Source organism: Pan paniscus, chromosome 15, assembly GCF_029289425.2.
Source record: "Pan paniscus chromosome 15, NHGRI_mPanPan1-v2.0_pri, whole genome shotgun sequence".
Taxonomy (NCBI): Eukaryota; Metazoa; Chordata; class Mammalia; order Primates; family Hominidae; genus Pan; species Pan paniscus.
Genome location: NC_073264.2, coordinates 25,063,588 through 25,080,925, shown reverse-complemented (window position 1 = coordinate 25,080,925; position 17,338 = coordinate 25,063,588). Strand labels below are relative to the sequence as shown.

The 17,338-nt window shown below is 49.6% G+C and overlaps 1 protein-coding gene across 4 annotated transcripts; it reads right to left on the bottom strand.

The window, feature by feature from the left end:
- Positions 1-1,779: 1,779 nt before the first annotated feature.
- On the bottom strand, positions 1,780-17,151 carry LOC100976049 (dehydrogenase/reductase SDR family member 2, mitochondrial). Of its 4 annotated transcripts, none has more exons than XM_003808080.5 (9): positions 10,604-11,301; positions 8,418-8,595; positions 8,066-8,243; positions 7,529-7,630; positions 4,202-4,269; positions 3,259-3,310; positions 2,878-3,012; positions 2,536-2,591; positions 1,780-2,276 (listed from the first exon to the last, which is right to left on the bottom strand). In XM_003808080.5, exons 2-9 carry the CDS (start codon positions 8,555-8,557, stop codon positions 2,165-2,167), a joined length of 843 nt encoding a protein of 280 aa, XP_003808128.1. In that variant the 5' UTR covers positions 8,558-8,595; positions 10,604-11,301; the 3' UTR covers positions 1,780-2,164. The 4 variants fall into 4 exon arrangements, with proteins under 4 accessions (XP_003808128.1, XP_054953206.1, XP_008958393.1 ...); XM_055097231.2 differs by lacking the exon at positions 10,604-11,301 and adding an exon at positions 13,373-14,526 and having other exon boundaries at positions 1,786-2,276; XM_008960145.5 differs by lacking the exon at positions 7,529-7,630 and having other exon boundaries at positions 1,786-2,276; positions 10,604-14,524.
- Positions 17,152-17,338: the final 187 nt, after the last annotated feature.

The window sequence follows — 17,338 nt, the reverse complement described above, 5'->3', positions numbered from 1 at the left end:
GAATGCCCAGAGGAACCCAAGGAAGAGGCCAGGGCAGTCTGGCTGGGGGTAGTTAGAAAGATTTCAATAGTTAAACCTATCAGGGTTGCCCCACCCTGACCTGGCTGTGGCTTCCTTGTCAGGCCACATTCAAAGGAGTTAAAGAGAATGAAATGAAGGAATAATAGGTGGGCAAGATTAAAGGAACCAGCAAAGGGTAGTGAAGCACCAGGAACCAGCAACAGTCATTCCTAGCCTGAAGGGACCAAGCAGGGAGCCAGTTGGTGATTGGGGGGTGGGGGTGGCCTCATAGGAGCCATAGTCATAGGTGGACACAGACACTGCCTTCAGGGAGGGGGCCAGGGAAACACGTGCCCTCCCCAGTTCTAACCCTGAGTGGAAGCCTGAGGGCAAGGGAGCCTCCATGATACAGTACAGAGGTCAGCCCGGCACCACGCAGGGCAGAGAAGGGTGGGGAGTGGATCTGGAGGGCCAAAAACACATCCGGACTCTGGTCTTGTCCATTACTATAATATTACTTCCCATGTCTTGAGGATTCCAGAGGTCCATTTATCCCTTCACCATTAACCGTCCCACCTGTTCAGATCCTGGCCTTCCCACTGAAAGACAGCATTCCTGCAACCCAATTTGTTCTTATGTTTAATGAGTAGGTCTCAGCTCCAATGGCACCTCCACCAGCCTCACTGGAAGCCATGGTCCTCCATGGTCCTGTGATGCTTTGCATATGATGTGCCTACCCTGGCTTGCCCACAACCCCCACACCCTCAACTCCTCTGCCCTACTCCTTATCTTTTTTATTCTGTACCTAGTAACACTATATATAATATAGTTTGTTATTTATTGTAGTTTCTCCTGACTAGCATGTGAGCTCATAGGGCAGCAAATTTTGTTTTGTTCATTGCTATACCCTAAGCTCCTAGAACAGTGCTTGGCACAGAGTGATAGTCAATAAATGTATCAAATGAATAAACATGTTCTGCCTCATTTTCTGATGACTATTCTACCTTCTGTTTTCCCACCACACTGAAGGAACTGGAGGGAGGTTTGGTCTTATTTACGTTTGTGTTCTCCAGGGTGCCTGGCACAATGCATAGCTTGTAGTAAGATACACAAATGCTTTTGTAATTGAACTATTCACACCACAAGGACCCGTCCCCGGCTGGTGTGGAGAGGAGGTGTTGCTGAAGGGCTTCCATGAGACCAAGGCCGGGGGTCAGCTTGGAAGCCTTGTCTCAGTTCCTCCCTCTGGACTGGTTCAGGACAACATTTATGGGTGGCAAGAGTGGTGCTCAGGGCCACGGATGACTCGAGGACCACTGTTCCCCCTCCACCGTGCTGAGCCTCAGTATGCATACACAGAGGGTGGTGCCCCCGAATATGACTCAGGACAATACATAGGGCCTTTTCTGAGAAAGCCATGTGTTCACCCCAAGAGGAACTTCAGCTCTGACTACTCTCCTCTAACTGGAATTATGCACAAGATTCGGTATAACTGTTTTCTCTGGGTTCTCAAAGGCCTGTGTGGCCCAGAAAACATTAAGAAGTACTAGCCTGGAGGACCCCTGGGAGAACCCCAGAATCTTTCCACTGTCACCCACCACCACCTTGCTGAGCCCCCAGCAGGCCCAGTTCAGATAATGGAGCACACACAAAGCCTTCTGCAAGGCAGCACACTCACTCCCACCTCTGTGTGTCTGCGACGAGCTCAGGGCAGCTGGCGGTAGAGGCCTCTTCCCACCATGCTGCCCTGGGCTCTACCCTTGACAGATGCTTCCAGACTTGAGGATAAATTTGAGTTTATTTTAGGAAAAAAATGCTTAAAGCACAAATTACAGAGAGGAGGAGCTGAAATCCTTCAAAGGCCTGAGCTTCTACTCCTTTCCCTTAAGATTCCTCCAAAGCACCAGCTCCATAAAATCCTTCAGCTCCCCAGACCCACACCAAGAACCCCACATGTTAATTGGATCAGCCAAATCTACAAGCAGATAAGTCCTAAGGAGAATACTGAAGCGTTTTTCTTCTTCCTCAAGCCTAGCATGAGTAAGCCCCCAAATTGCTAGTCTGGCAGAATGGCAGACTCTGCCTCCAGATCCAAATGATCACCTAGACACCCTCTCAGGCTCCTGGGCCTGAGACCACAGCTACGCAGCCGCCCCCACTCCTCTCAGAGCCGAGTGGAGTAGCCTGCCACCGCAATGTTCTCCCCGTTGATGTAGCTGGCATCTGGAGAGCACAGGAAGGACACGATTCCTGCACAGTCCTCTGACTCCCCAATCCTGGATGGAAGAAGGACACAGCGTCAAGCATCTTGTACTCTGATTCTGCTGCTCTGGGGCTCACGGATGACAGGTGGGAGTGGGCTCCATGGGGAACAAGGTGGATGCAGCAGGGCTACTTGCACCCTCCAGGGCCATGTGGACTCCAGATTTCAGCAAAAACAATGGCCAGATGACAGGGAGGGGTCTGCTCTTGCAATAGACTCAACTGCCCCTGCCTAGCCACACATGGACCACCAAATCTCCAAACCCCACTTGCCTCTGCAGCTGATGATGTTCCTTGAAGTTCTTCCAGAAAGGCTCATTCCCATAAAACTGGGCAAAGGGAAGAAATGAAGGAGTCAGTGCTACTAAAACAAGAAGATGGGCAGGGCCCCGGGAAGGCCACCAGGCAGAACACCTAGGGCAGCTTTGCCCTTCTCAAAAGAAGGAGCATCTTTTCAGGATGGATGGACTGCACCATGGCTGAGTTCAGAGAACAATGAGGACCTCAGTCATAGGCATGCTGACCTAAGGATTCAGTCACCCCTTGATCCCTTATTCACTGGGAAGGGTTCCCACTGAGCCAGACTAGGAGATGGAAGACACACCCAATCCTCACCACTTTGCTGAAGTCAGTTTTGATAATTCCTGGAACCACGCAGTTTACCCGGATGTCCTTGGGGGCCAGCTCCAATGCCAGTGTTCTAGTGAGACCCAGCAGCGCTGTCTTGCTGACATTGTAGACACCCAGCGCCTGGGAAGGGAATTGACAGAGTGATTAGGATATGGGAGAGTGGGGGAAAGCATCAGTTGGATTTCTCACCTACAGGGATCTCACAGGCCCAGCAGCCCTCCCACCCACATGGAGACAAGCTTAGCCCAGGGCAGCAGGAGGATGGTGGGGGTCTGTCCCAGGCACTTTGTCTGTAAGGCTCTGAGGAAAAGAACAAAGTTGCCCCTCACCCTATACCACTCAGGAGCACAAGGACCAAGCACTTACCACTACTGGATTATAAGCTGCAATGGAAGAGACCAGGATGACAGCATCCCTCCTGAGACAAGACAAACACAAGAGAAGCTGAATTTAAGAGCTTACCACTGATGGTGACACTATCATGAGTTCATTAAATGATGCAACCCTCACAGAAGCAACACAGGTCCTATTACTATCCCCATCTCAGAGTTCAGAAAACTGAGGCTCAGAAAGGTTTAGTACCAGCCAATACACGGCAGAGCTGGGATTCCATGCCTATTTCTCATAAATACGATGTCCATGCTCAGAACCCTTATCCTCTGCTTCCTCTCTTGCCAGGTGCTTGAAGGAGAGGGCAGGGTGGGCTTTGTGAAGAGGCACCCAAGGCTGATGGTGAGTGCCTATCAATGAGCAACCTCTAAGGAGCAGATGGGGTAAGGGAGACCAGAAGTGACAGTCAGGAACTTTCCTTCTACTGAAGACAGCCCCTGGCCAGTTCCTAAGGGTGTGTCTGTGAGGAGTACAGTCAGATCTGCAGGACCTGGAACACAGGCAGGGTCCCTGGAGACCAAGCGCAGGCATGAGGAGGGGTCTGGGACAGGCTTTTTCCTATGGAGAGGAATGGGGCTAACCCTGTCATTGGTTTTAAGTTGGTAAGAACAGAGAGCAGGTAAGGTGACAATGACCAGCCCACAAGGTCAAGGAGTTAAAGCATAGCCTTGTCCCAAACCTGCTGATGTCAAGGCCAAGGAGGCTATGCCTGGGCCCCTGGAATACTACTCTCATCCTGCAGCCACTGGAATTGGGAATGGCAGCCACACAGATGGGGAGGCAGGACAAGAAGATGAGGGATGTGGAGATCCCAGACCTCTTCTGTCCTCTACCCACTACTGGCTGTGCTACCGACTGTATTTCTGTGCCCACCTCAGGTCCCCAACTCCGACTGGTCCCCACCCCCGCCCTGCCGTACCTGTTCTCCATGTAGGGCAGCAACTGGCTCAGCAGCAGGGCTGGGGACTTCACGTTCACACTTAGGATCTGAAATCAGAGCAGAGCATGGGTGAGGGCAGAGAGACATGGTCAGCCCAAGTCCCGCTCTCATAAGACACTTGGAGCCCTGTAATTTGTGCAGTAGACCCAATTTATGTGCATATAAGAGAAACCAATCCCCCTTCTGACCGGTGCAAGAGGCATTTCCAATTTGCTAATGGTTTCATAGGCAGGCAGGCTAAGTCACAGGCCTGTGAGCAGAGCCCTGAAAATGTGAATTGTTCAGGACTGACACGAGGAAGGAAATGTTCAGGACGTTTAAAGAAAATGGGGATTGGGGGCAGTGGGTCATGCCTGTAATCTCAGCACTTTAGGAGGCCAAGGTGGGAGGATTACTCAAGGCCAAAAGTTCAAGACCAGCCTGAGCAACATAGTGAGACCTTGTCTCTACAAGATTTTTAAATAATTGGCCTGGTGTGGTGGTGCACACCTATAATCCTAGCTACTCAGGAGGCTAAGGCAGGAGGATCCCTTAAGCCCAGGAGTTTGAAGCTGCGGTGTGCCATGATCATGCCACTGCACTCCAGCCTGGGTGACAGAGTGAGACCCTGTCTCTTAAAAAGAAAACAACAACACACTGTAAGCAGAGGCCTCTGGAGAAAGACTGAAGACAGCCTGATGGAGGGGAAGCAGGTGCTAGAAGCAAGGGAGATTTCTGGAAGAGCCTTTTTTGTCTCTCTGAGCTTTCATTTGCTTGTCCTCTTACCTTGTCCCCATAGAATTTAAGGCATACTCACAATGCAACAGCATAAAATAAATCAAATAGGTACTATGTGTGAAGAAATGGAGAAAAGGAAAAATCAGTGTAGAAAAATAAGAAAAAGCTAGAGTGAGGTTGGTGCCTACAGTTCACAGCATGTGATAAGGACTGAGCATTTATTCTATTATTTGGTCATAAAAATGCAGGCTGTAAGGGCCTACACACACCAGCTTATCGCAGACTTGGCTCTGAGCTTTCCTGCAGCCAATACAAACAGGGAGACACAACAGAGAATTGCCATGCTGGGAGCTAGATGTCTATGCTGATCCTGCTTGTGACTAAAGTCTGAATCTGGGCTAAGTCACACATGTCCTGACACTCTGGAAGCTCTGTCTGGTGGGTCTGGGAACAGGGGAGAAGTGAAAGAGGAAGTAGCAAGGAAAGATGCAGAGGCGGAGCCTGGGAGCTAGGGCAGTGCCAGGTGGGACTGACATGGCACCAGGAGTCCCTCCTGCAGGGATCTGTCCTGATTCAGGTCAGCTGCATCCTGCATCTCTAGGGAATGAGACCACATCTGCAACTCACCAGGACTGTTCACTGTTTTTTCCACCCCCCAATCTCACGCCCACTCAATCCCTTGGATGTGGGAAGGAGAAATACTTAAGCTGAATGTTGCTGTGGCCCATTTGATGACAGGTTACCAGTGTGGGGGATGACCCCCAATGACTGCAAGAAGTGGTCCAGATGTCAGAAGTGGGTACCACCCTGAGGTCCCTAATAAGAAGGAATTGAGGATTAGGTTAGCTGTAAGGGTTTCCTGGTCAAAACAGACCCCAATCAGCCCACAGGATATCTGTCCAATACTCCATGTGCATCAGGCTGAGTGAGGGGCTGAGGTAAGACCCCTCCTGGACTCAGGAACAAAAACCAAGCCAAAGAAAAGGTGAGACTCCCTCCCTTGATGAAGAAAACTGCCCCATTAGAAAGTAAGAGAGAGTAGATCAGTGTGCCAAGTAGTTCTGAGCAGAGAACTATCCATGAGCCTGAAAGAGGGCACACGCTGGAGTCGCTGGAGAAGGATGGAGGTGATGTGGTTTTGGTAGTTTGACAGATTAGAGGTTTCCCAACCTGCTGGAAAGAAGGGGGGTCTGCCTGGAGATGGCCTCAAAACTGGCTCAAGAATAAGATGAGTGGTAAGGAATTCTCCTTACAGGACACCTACTGAAAACACATTTAGTTGAAAGCAGAGCATCTGGTAAATTCTAAACTCATTTTGTGACAATTTCACCTCTGAGGTGATGGCAGATGTGATTGGGGATGAGTCATCAATGATTTCTGTCCAGTGGTACAGAATTGCTCACTGAAGGCCAAGTCCTTGGAGAACAGGGGAGAATCAGAGAAAGTAAGGTCAGATTGTTGGCATCTGCCCTCAGCTTCAGGAGGAAGGACTGCAAACAGTTTCGAGAAAAAGAGTCATGATCCTGTGAACTGAGACACTAAACAGCAAAATGATTCAGGAGGGTTAGGAGACTGTCAGCAATAAAATCCCAGCTATAAAATCACAAATGATCCTTTGGAGGCATTAACAACATAGCTAAAGAGCCTGGGGAAGCTGCTCAGCAGGGGCTGCAGGGAGCTCAAATTTCAGATCATCTCTGAGGATGTAGCCGAGGGCACCCAGCCAAGGGCAGATAGAAGGGAGGGGCCAGCCTGAAGATGATGTTGGCAAGTGAGAGTGCAGGATCTAGGGAAGGCAGAACACACTAAGGCCAGAAGGCAGGAAACACTTTGACCCAGTGCTTAGGGCAGAGTGGTGAATGCTCACAATAGCAGAAAGAATGAGATTCATCACGATGCATTCTGGCAGAGAGAACAGGAAACAAAACATGAGAGTGAAGGGAACAGAAGTCACTGGGGAACAACTAGGCCCAAGATGAGCTTCAAGGCATTTTACAAGGTCTCTCCCGGTCCCTTGTGGACAAGGTGGCAGAATCCTTGAATGGACTTGCAGCAGGCTGGGATGTCTAAGCCCCCGGAATGCTGATGGCTGGATCTGGTCCTGTCGGCAAGTTTGTGTGGGACTCAGTGAGGAGCCCCCTTCTAGGAGAGACAGTCTCCGCAACAGGCACAGGTCACCAAAGAAAAACACAGTATCCGTATCTTCCCCTACAAAAGGGTGTACCATACAGAAATGTTTGACTCTTACAGAGAGACTCTGACTAACCATTCACAGCTGTATCCCCAGAGCCTGGAATGGTGGTGCCTGGCAGACAGCAATAAATATCTGCTGAATGATTACATGAAAAAGTGATGAGAAGAGAAAACAAAGCAGAAAGTGTGGGGGCCAGATTTAAGAGCCAACAAGCCAGAAAGTAGCATCCGGGCACATTTTGGGAGACAGCTGGCCAGGCAGGACTACCACCCAGGGCCTGCTTCTCCCATAACCTCTGGAGGGAAACAGAGAGTCTTGGTGGGCACAGGCATGCTGGAGCCCAGTGCAGAGCTGGCATCAGGCCCTCAGCCGCCTCCCCAGGGGAGGCCTCTCACCTTGTCCCAGATCTGCTCACTGGTCCCCAGAGTGCTCCCCACCAGAGGGTTGACCCCTGCACTGCACACCAGGAAGTCGACGCCCCCACAGTGCTCCAGGGCCTGCGGAGAGGGGATTGGATGAGTGTGGAGATGGCCTGAGGAGGACTCTCCCTCCCCGGGCAGCCCAGGTCATAAGGCCTTCAGGCAAAACTTGCAGAGCTCCTAAAGGAAAATGACCTAGGTGTCCCAAGGGCAGGCTCCTGGGGCCAGGCACAGAGAGGAAGGTCTGCTCCAGGAGTCCCTCTGGGGACCTCCCTCACCCCTTCAGACTCCTCCTCCACAGTGATTCTCCCAGGGCCTGGGGGTGGGGTGAGGGTCCTCTCACGAACAGGTCACTTTCCTGAGGGACCTTCTGGGTAGCGAGGTTAGCTTGGGCAGCCTGGGTGCAGTCATGGTCTCAGGACATATTCTAGACCCATCCCACAAGGGCCAAGCAGTGAAGGAAAGGTTCTGCATGTTCCCCTCTCTGTGTCCTTCCACCGCCTGCCCCCTCACCTTGGCCACCAGCTGCTCCCGGTCCTCAGCCTTCCCCACGTGGCACACAATGCCCGCCACGCTCAGCCCCTCCCCCTGCAGCTTGGCCATGGCCCAGTCCACGTTCTGCTGCTTCCGGCTGCTGATGACCATGTGGGCCCCGTCCCGGGCCAGACGTCGGGCGATGGCAAAGCCAATCCTGAATGCAGAGATGGAGGGCAAAAGTCAGCCTCAGCCTCTCTCCACTGTCCTTCCTCTACCCAGCTCTGGAAATCAGCAAATGAGGCTGGGTCTTGCTTTAAAACCCTGAGTCCTTGTGGAAGCCACAAGGACCCTGTGAGGGGCCAGGACCCATGGGCAATCCAGCACTCACCCACTGGTGGACCCCGTGACCACGGCTACCCGGTTAGCCAGGACGCCCTTCCCGTCTATCCCAGTGCTGCTCATCCTCACAGAAAGCCTAGCACAGGGATGAAACCAGCCCCAGTAGCCCCGGGCCACTGCTGACAGCATAGTGGTTGGTGTCTGAGATGCTTCTTGCTGAATCAGGCCTGGGGGAAAGAATCAATTTCACTTATCACTGATGCCTCAGTGAGCATGAAGGTAATCTACCCTCCTCCTTCCTCCAGACAGACAAGGCCAGCAACAGAAAGTGGCAGAGAGTCAGGCTGGTTAGGGTAAATTTCAAACATGTGAACCTCAGGTCAGAAAAGCAATCCATGAAAACTCCTAAGCTATAAAACTGGGGAAATTATTCACAAATTAAAATGTGAGACTCAACATTCATTAGACAAGGGTGATTTTTCCATTCATTGCATAGCAAACATTGAGCACTGGCAATGTGTCAAGCACTGGGCAGTAGAGGTGGGGACACCTTAGTAAACCACAGACTCAGCCCTGGACTCCACCCATGCAGCTTCCCAGTTAAATGAGATGCCAGGCACCAACAAATAATTATACCAGTTATTAATTAACTGCTTCTGTGTCTGGAATTGGTGGGTTCTTTGTCTCGCTCATTTCAAGAATGAAGCCATGGACCCTCACAATGAGTGTTACAGTTCTTAAAGATGGGGTGTCCAGAGTTGTTCATTCCTCCTGTCCGGAGTTGTTCATTCCTCCCAGTGGGTTAGTGGTCTTGCTGGCTTCAGGAGTGAAGCTGCAGACCTTCGCAGTGAGTGTTACAGCTCTTAAAGGCAGTGCGTCTGGAGTTGTTCATTCCTTCTGGAGGGTTTGTGGTCTCACTGGCCTCAGGAGTGAAGTTGCAGACCTTCGTGGTGAGTGTTACAGCTCTTAAAGGCAGCACGGACCCAAAGAGTGAGCAGCAGTGAAGCAAGATTTATTGCGAAGAGCGAAAGAACAAAACTTCCACAGTGTGGAAGGGGACTCAAGCAGGTTGCTGCTGCTGGCTCGGGTGGCCTGCTTTTATTCCTTTATCTGGCCCTGTCCACATCCTACTGATTGGTCCATTTTACAGAGAGCTGATTGGTCCATTTTGACGGAGTGCTGATTGCTGTGTTTACAAACCTTTAGCTAGAGACAGAGTGCTGATTGGTGCATTTACAATCCTTTTGCTAGACACAAAAGTTCTCCAAGTCCCCACCTGATTAGCTAGACACAGAGCGCTGCACCCTTGCTTGTCCTCCTAGACCATGAGGACCCAGAAAAATCGGATTTAGTGGCCCTTACCGACGCATTCTCAAAAACCTGTTAGAGTCCTAAGCATTCTCCTGTTAGTATTGGGAACTTACCCATGTCCTATAAAGATGTTATGCCCCAAAAATGAAGTAGAGGGCCATAACCTGAGGGAGGGAAGGGGTCTCCAGGGTTGAAGAGTGACACCTTTTGTCCTCACTTATATGAATAGTAAGGATACAATTGCTGAGGCTCCCCATATCCTAGCTTCAGGAATAGCTTTTGTTAGACCTGCTTATCTGAGGAGGGATCCTAAAATTCCAGATAGTTTCCCCCTACAACTGGGCTTTGGGCAAAAATTATGTCTTTCTGATTGGTGAGCCCAGGTGCCTAAAGAAAGTAACAGAGTCCTGAAATTTTTACTAGAAATCATTCTTATAAGAAAAACTAGAAAAGCACCAGAGACAGGGAGTGGTTTTTCAGAAGCGGGACTAGACTTGGAGAAGAGAGGAGAGAGGAAGTTTGTCTGGCAGGCATTAGGACCCAGGGAGCAAGGGTCAGGATCGATAGGATAGATAGGTGAGTCTCACTTGGGCAACATGCCTTTGAGAGTTCCGCTCATGGCTGCAGGGTCAAACAACTTGTTGTGGGGACTCCGGAGCTGAATGGCTTTCCTCTCTGTTGACCCTCAGCTCAGCCCAGAAGTACAGGAAAAGCGGAAGCTGGTTCCAGGCAAACCAACATTCCCAACTCCGCAGAGCCAGAGGTTGTTAGAGATCCCTTTCCCAGAAAGCCTGACACCCACGTTTTTAGTCCAGCGGCTGCGTTAGTCACTTCTAACTGGCCAACAGTGCCCAGTATTTAGCCACCGAATTTTAATGAAAAATAGGACAGAATAGCAAATGAAAGGGATCTGATGGTACTCACCACTTGGCGATAGGTGATAGTCTCACCGCTTGGTGATGGTCTCACCACTTGGCGATAGTCTCACTGCTTGGCAATATTCTCACCACTTCATGATAGGTGATAGTCTCTTCAAGGTCACCAAAATGCGTCCAGAATTGGTGGGTTTTTGGCCTCACTGACTTCAAGAATGAAGTTGCAGACCCTTGCGGTGAGTATTACGGTTCTTAAAGATGGTGTGTCCAGAATTGTTCATTCCTCTCAGTGGATTCGTGGTCTTGCTGGCCCCAGGAGTGAAGTTGCAGACCTTCGCGGTGAGTGTTACAGCTCTTAAAGGCAGCACGGACCCAACGAGTGAGCAGCAGCAAGATTTATCGTGAAGACCAAAAGAACAAAGCTTCCACAGCATGGAAGGGAACCAGAGCAGGTTGCCACTGCCGGCTCAGGCAGCCTGCTTTTATTCCCTTAACTGGCCACACCCACATCCTGCTGATTGGTCCATTTTACAGAGAGCTGATTGGTCCATTTTACAGAGAGCTGATTGGTCTGTTTTACAGAGAGCTGATTGGTCCATTTTGACAGAGTGCTGATTGGTGCATTTACAAACCTTTAGCTAGACACAGAGTGCTGATTGGTGCATTTACAATCCTTTAGCTAGACACAAAAGTTCTCCAAGTCCCCACCAGATTGGCTAGACACAGATTGCTGATTGGTGCATTTACAAACCTTTAGCTAGACACAGAGTGCTGATGGGTGCATTTACAAACCTTTAGCTAGACACAGAGTGCTGATTGGTGCATTTACAAACCTTTAGCTAGACAGAAAAGTTCTCCAGGTCCCCACTGGACCCAGAAGCCCAGCCGGCTTCACCTCTCAATGGCACGCACTGCGGGACTTTGCGGCACCTAGCCCAGGCACTCCAGCAGCCCAGAGGGAGCTCATCCCCCAGTCAAGCCCAGCTGGCACTGGCCGGCCCACGGAGCCCCTGCTGGCTGGTGAGTGCCCTGTACAGTGTGGGCTCCTGCCGGCGCCTCTCCCTCCACACCTCCTGGCGAGCAGAGGGAGCCGGCTTTGGCCTTGGCCAGCCCCAGAGAGGGGCCCCCACAGTGCAGTGGCGGGCTGAAGGGCTCCTCAAGCGCAGCCAGAGTGGATGTGGAGGACGAGGAGGCACCAAGAGTGAGCAAGGGCTGCTAGCACATTGTCACCTCTCACTTCTAGTTGAAAAAGCAAAATCAACAGAAACTCTCATTCACTGCTGGGTAGAGGGCAAGTACAATCACTTTGGGAAATGATTTGGCATTATACGGAGAAGTTGAAAATAAAGATCTCTGACTCTGTAGAGGGAACTTGCATCCTGCAGACAGGAGGTCATGTGTGCACCAAGAGACTGTACACACATGTTCACAGAAGCCTGCTTAGAATGTTCCAAACTGGAAACAAGTCTGTATTAGTTTGTTTTCACACTGCTATAAAGAACTACCTGAGGCCAGGCACGGTAGCTCACACCTGTAATCCCAGTACTTTGGAAGGCCATGGTGGGCAGATCCCTTGAGCTCAGGAGTTTGAGACCAGCCTGGGCAACAAGGTGAAACCCTGTCTCTATAAAAATTAGCTGGGTGTGGTGGTGCATGCCTGTAGTCACAGCTACTCGGGAGACTAAGATGGGACGATTGCTTGAGCCCAGGAGGTCAAGGCTGTGGTGAGCTGAGATTGCACCACTGTACTCCAGCCTGGGAGACAGAGCAAGACCCTGTCTCAAAAAAAAAAAAAAAAAAGAACTACCTGAGACTGGGTAATTTATAAAGAAAAGAGGTTTAATTGACTCACAATTCCACAGGCTGTACAGGAAGCATGGCTGGGAAGGCCTCAGGAAACTTACAATTAAGGCAGAAGGTGAAATGAAGCAGGCAGGACTTACACAGCTGGAGCAGGAGGAAGTGAGAGCAAAGGGGGAGGTGCTACACACTTCCAAACAACCAGATCTCATGAGAACTCACTCACTATCACAAGAGCAGCAAGGGGGAAATCTGCCCCCATGATCCAATCACCTTCCACTAGGCGATGAATGAGCTGAAGCCACACTGAACAACATAAAGGAATCTTAAAAAATATACTGTTGAGTAAAAGAAGTCAGACACAAAAGAATACATATTATGTGAGTCCACAAGTTTCAACAACAGGTAAAACAATTCTATATTGCTTAAGAAGGCAAACAGGTGACAAAAATACAGAGAAATGCAGGGCAGTGATCACCACAAAAGTGAGGAGAGTGGGTATTTCCGCAGCAGAGCTGTGGGGAGGCAGTTATGATTAAGAAGGTGCAAACAGGCTAGGCACAGTGGCTCATGCCTGTAATCCCAGCACTTTGGAGGCCAAGGCAGGGGGATCACCTGAGGTCAGGAGATGGAGACCAGCCTAGCCAACATGGTGAAACCTCATCTCTACTAAAAATACAAAAATTAGCCAGGTGTGGTGGCGCATACCTATAGTCCCAGCTACTTGGGAGACTGAGGCAGGAGAGTTGCTTGAACCCAGGAGTTGGAGGTTGCAGTGAGCCAAGACTGCACCACTGCACTCCATCCTGGGTGACAGAGGGAGACTCCGTCTCAAAAAAAAAAAAAAAAAAAAGAAGGGGCAAGCTAAAGAGCTTCTAGCGTGCTGGCAATGTTGTATTTGATAAGCAAGTGATGCCTACATGATGTCCATGAAGATACATTATATCACCTATGTATGTGTATACTTTTTATGTATGTGTTATAATTCACAATTTAAAAGTTTAAAAGTAAAGATTACCTGCTCATGGTAAATTTTAAAATTCAAGCAGCTTAAAACTTAATTCAAAAAATTAAATCCTCCAATTCCCTTCTCAGAAGAAAATTTGCCAGCATCTCAGATACTTTCTCAAAGTTGTTCTATGCAAAGGGCTTTGCTTTAAATAAGCAAAACTTTCTGATTTTAAACATTCAGTTCACAGAGGGCTTTCATGGAGTATCCTAGCCAGGAAGCAGAGGATCAGTAATGAGTGTCATGTGAGTTCCTTGAACACAGGCTCCACTCCTCCCTCTTGGGGCCCAGGGCTTGAAACACAGGAGTGCTCAATAAGGCTGGTGAGCTAATCAGGCTGGGAAAGTTGCAGGTAGATAGGACCTGCAAGACTGAGCAGGATTTTGACAGGGGCAGCAACAGGATAGATCCTCCTGTCAAGGGGAACAGGCTGAGAGGAAGAATGGAGGGTGTGGATGTCCAGGGTGTTTGGGAGAGAGCAGGGATGCCTATGTGCCTGGAATACAGAGAATGGGGGGCTCATGCCTGAGAAAGCAGACTGCAGTTCTGAGTGACTCCAGCAGGCCGGTGCTGATTGAAGCTCTCTGAAGGGATGTCCGTGGAGCTGAGCCAGTTAAACCAGCCACAGACATCCAGGCTGCTGTGTGGAGACCTGTGCCCTCAGGAGGCCCTTCAGAAGGGAAGGGTGTGCCTCTGTAGCTATGCGCAGATGTGAAGGCAGGGAGAGGATCTGGCATGGGAGACTCAGGTATGAAGATATATCACCATGAACTGGAAAATGCCAGGGATGCTTGTCTAGGAGACCCTCTTTCACCCAAATCCTAATTTCCCAGCTCCACATTCATGTTAGCCCAGAGGCTCCTGCCTTCCCCTATGTGGGATTCCCATTGGCCTGCCATTCCCTACTCTAATGGAAGAATCTGATGAGCTTCCTGTTGAGAGAGGGAGGGAAGGAGTGGTTCCAGCAAGGGGTTAGTTAGCAGGGCACTCAGGGACTTAGCAGTGTGCTTTTCATGTGGGACAGGACAGTGCCAGGAAGGTGAAGAGAGGCAGGCTCTGGCAGCTCTGGGCCAAGGGGCCGACAGATGTGAACTTTCAGGAGGCTCTGGCATGGGATGACTCTGTCTACAGACCCTCATCAGTTCCAGACATGCTCTGGCCACTCCATCACCAAGGGACTCCTGGTTACTAAGCAACCCCTGCCTTACCTACTGCATCTCCCCTTGTTCCTTAGCAACCCTTGCATAACTCAGTTCCTTCGAGTTAGGGGTCTGTATCTATAAATTATAAGTGAATGGGTGCTGCTCAGGAATTGTGAAGAAACTGTCTATTAAATATCAGTCTGTACTCAGTGTCAAAATGCAGGCGACCAAATGCTTTGCTTTGGGAAGGAAGCCTTGATTTCCGATTTATATCTCTTCTGATATTGTATTTCTAAAAACAATCTTTGTAGGTCCTAGACCTCCTCCCTCTTTCCTCCCAGCTGCTTCCACTCTGCCTGCTGTTGCTCTCGCTTACTCTCTCACGCCTCTCTCCTTCCTGCAAGGTCATATTTACAGCCTTGCATTACGTGGAGACAAGGGGTTTCAGCTCCTGATTGGTCTACCTTTTCTAAACAGGACACCAGATTCTGAACATTGTTATGCCCCCCCTGGGGAACTCCTCTCCTTCTGCTGCGAGCGCAGATTAACCCCCTTTTGAGGTTGAGAGGAATCCAGTCTCCTTGGCTGGGAGGACAGCAGGAAAAAGAGGACTCGCCTTTTGTCGGGACAGGACGCCCCCTGCTGGAAAGCTAGAGTAACAGCACCTGTGAGAAGTGTTCCTAGCTCAGCAAGTCTGGCTGTCCCCTTTCTGGCCTCTAACAGTTCTCACAAAGCCCTGCTTGTCTGAACTTGCCTCAATGTGGTTTGCAGGAAAGCTGACCTATTGTAAGGAAAGGCAACTCTGCCTGGACTGTTGCAGGTACACAACCTGCAGAGATGAAGTCAGGCCTCCTCTGTCTCCCCTGCTTCCCCCTCCCATGCAAAGCCCCTCTTTTGCCTGGAAGGATGGGAAGAGTGAGCAGCTTCCAAGGCCTCTGGTTCACCCTACCCCACTCACTTATGCTTTCCCCAAAACAGTCAGCTCGGTCAGCTGGAGCAGAATTGACCACAGGTCCTGGGAGCTTAGAATGGTCCCTGAGCCTGGCACTGCCCACTCTGATACCCCTTTCCATGCTTATCCATTCAGATGCCCAAATTTGGGGGTGGGGAAGCTGAATGAGCACACCCTTAACCTAGTCCCATCTTGGAGGTGAATGGCCTTCAGCACTGGTCCAAAGAGAGAAGAGAAGGGAAAAGGAAAGGGGTCGGGGGGTAGAGGAAGAAAACAAAGATTAGAGGAGAAAGAATGAGAGACATGGAAGAGTTAGAAATATTGAAAATCAGAAAAGAGAATAATGTAAACAGGAAATAAAATTCTAAGCTCCCCAACCAACTGAAAGCACTCCTCTGCTTGGCAAAGGGCATTCCAAAGTCAACTTAAAAAACCAGTGCAGGCCATGATGGGAATACAGGGTTGGACATGCCTCATTATACCCTCCTCCCTTTTGAGTTCAGGCACGACTGACCAGCATTAACATTAAAATGGAGATCTTAGGGCTGAGAAAACAGACTTTTAGCAATAAGATACCAAATTCTAACCTGACTCTAGTATAGCATCACATGACAGATAGCAGGTCCTGAAAAAAACTGAAGTATTTTACATCAAAATGCATTTCTTTGACATTTTTTGAAATGGCCCTGCAAAGCTGTCTCTTGTGAGGAAAATTTACATCCTATAGAAAATCCCCTTCTCTTTCCAGGTCTTTTCCTGATCCAAGAGAGATTTAACTAAGAGTCTGGCAGCTTTTAGGGTCTGATAAAAAATATTTACAATCTATTATCTATGATGCCTACTATCTGGAGGCTTCATCTACGTAACAAGAACCTTGGCTCCCACAACTCCCCTTATCTTAACTACAAACATTTCTTTCTATTGACCTCAACTCTTTAGGCAGAGCTTAACCCTTTCAACCACTTGCCAATCAGAAAATCTTTAAATCTACCTGTGACCTGGAAGCCCCCACTTCAAGATGTCCTGCCTTTCTGGGCCAAAACAATGTAATCCTTACATGTATTGATTTATGTCTCTGCCTGTAGCTTCTGTTCTCCTAAGATGTATAAAATCAAGCTGCAACCCAACCACCTTGGGAATATATTCTCAGGACCTCCTGGGCCTGTGTCATGGGTCATGGTCCTCACATTTGGCTCAGAATAAATCTCTTCAAATATTTTACAGTTTGACTCTTTTTCATCAGCACTAAGGAGATATCAGCAGAAGCTGTGTGATCTTGGACAAGTCTGTTCCCCTCTTGTCTCCATCTGTATCACAGTAAAATAAGGGGTTGACTTGGGTGGTCCAAAGGACTTTGATAGCCCCAAGAGCTTTGTATTGATAATCAAAGAAGAAATAGACTGAGCTGCAGACATAGAGGCAGGAAGAAAGAGCATCAACATAAAAAGTAAACAGGAGTGAAGATGGGCAGTTCCAGTCATTATAGACCCAACCCAAGGCAGTGAGGCAAGGCAGCCCCAGCCTGAGCCACATCATGCCTGCCCTGGGCAGTGTGATGCTGGCCCAGGCTTACCTGGCTGTGCACCTGTCTGTCCGGAGTGCAGTTTGGCAGCCCTTCTGTCAGGCAGTCTGCAGCTGAGTATGAGGATGTGAGTAAGCAGCAGGCTGGATTTCAGGCACTGCAGATTCTATCTGAACAACTCAAAGATTCCTGGAATTTATAGCCCCAGAATTCAGAAAGGTTGGAGGAGGGTTTCAGAAAAGGCCCACAACTTGGGAGGAAACCTAGGGGAAGTGCAGGACTTGTTGTCTGAGTAATATTCTGCAGAATGCTGCACATACCACTTAACAAGCATAACCAGCAAAAGAGTCCAGCTGCTT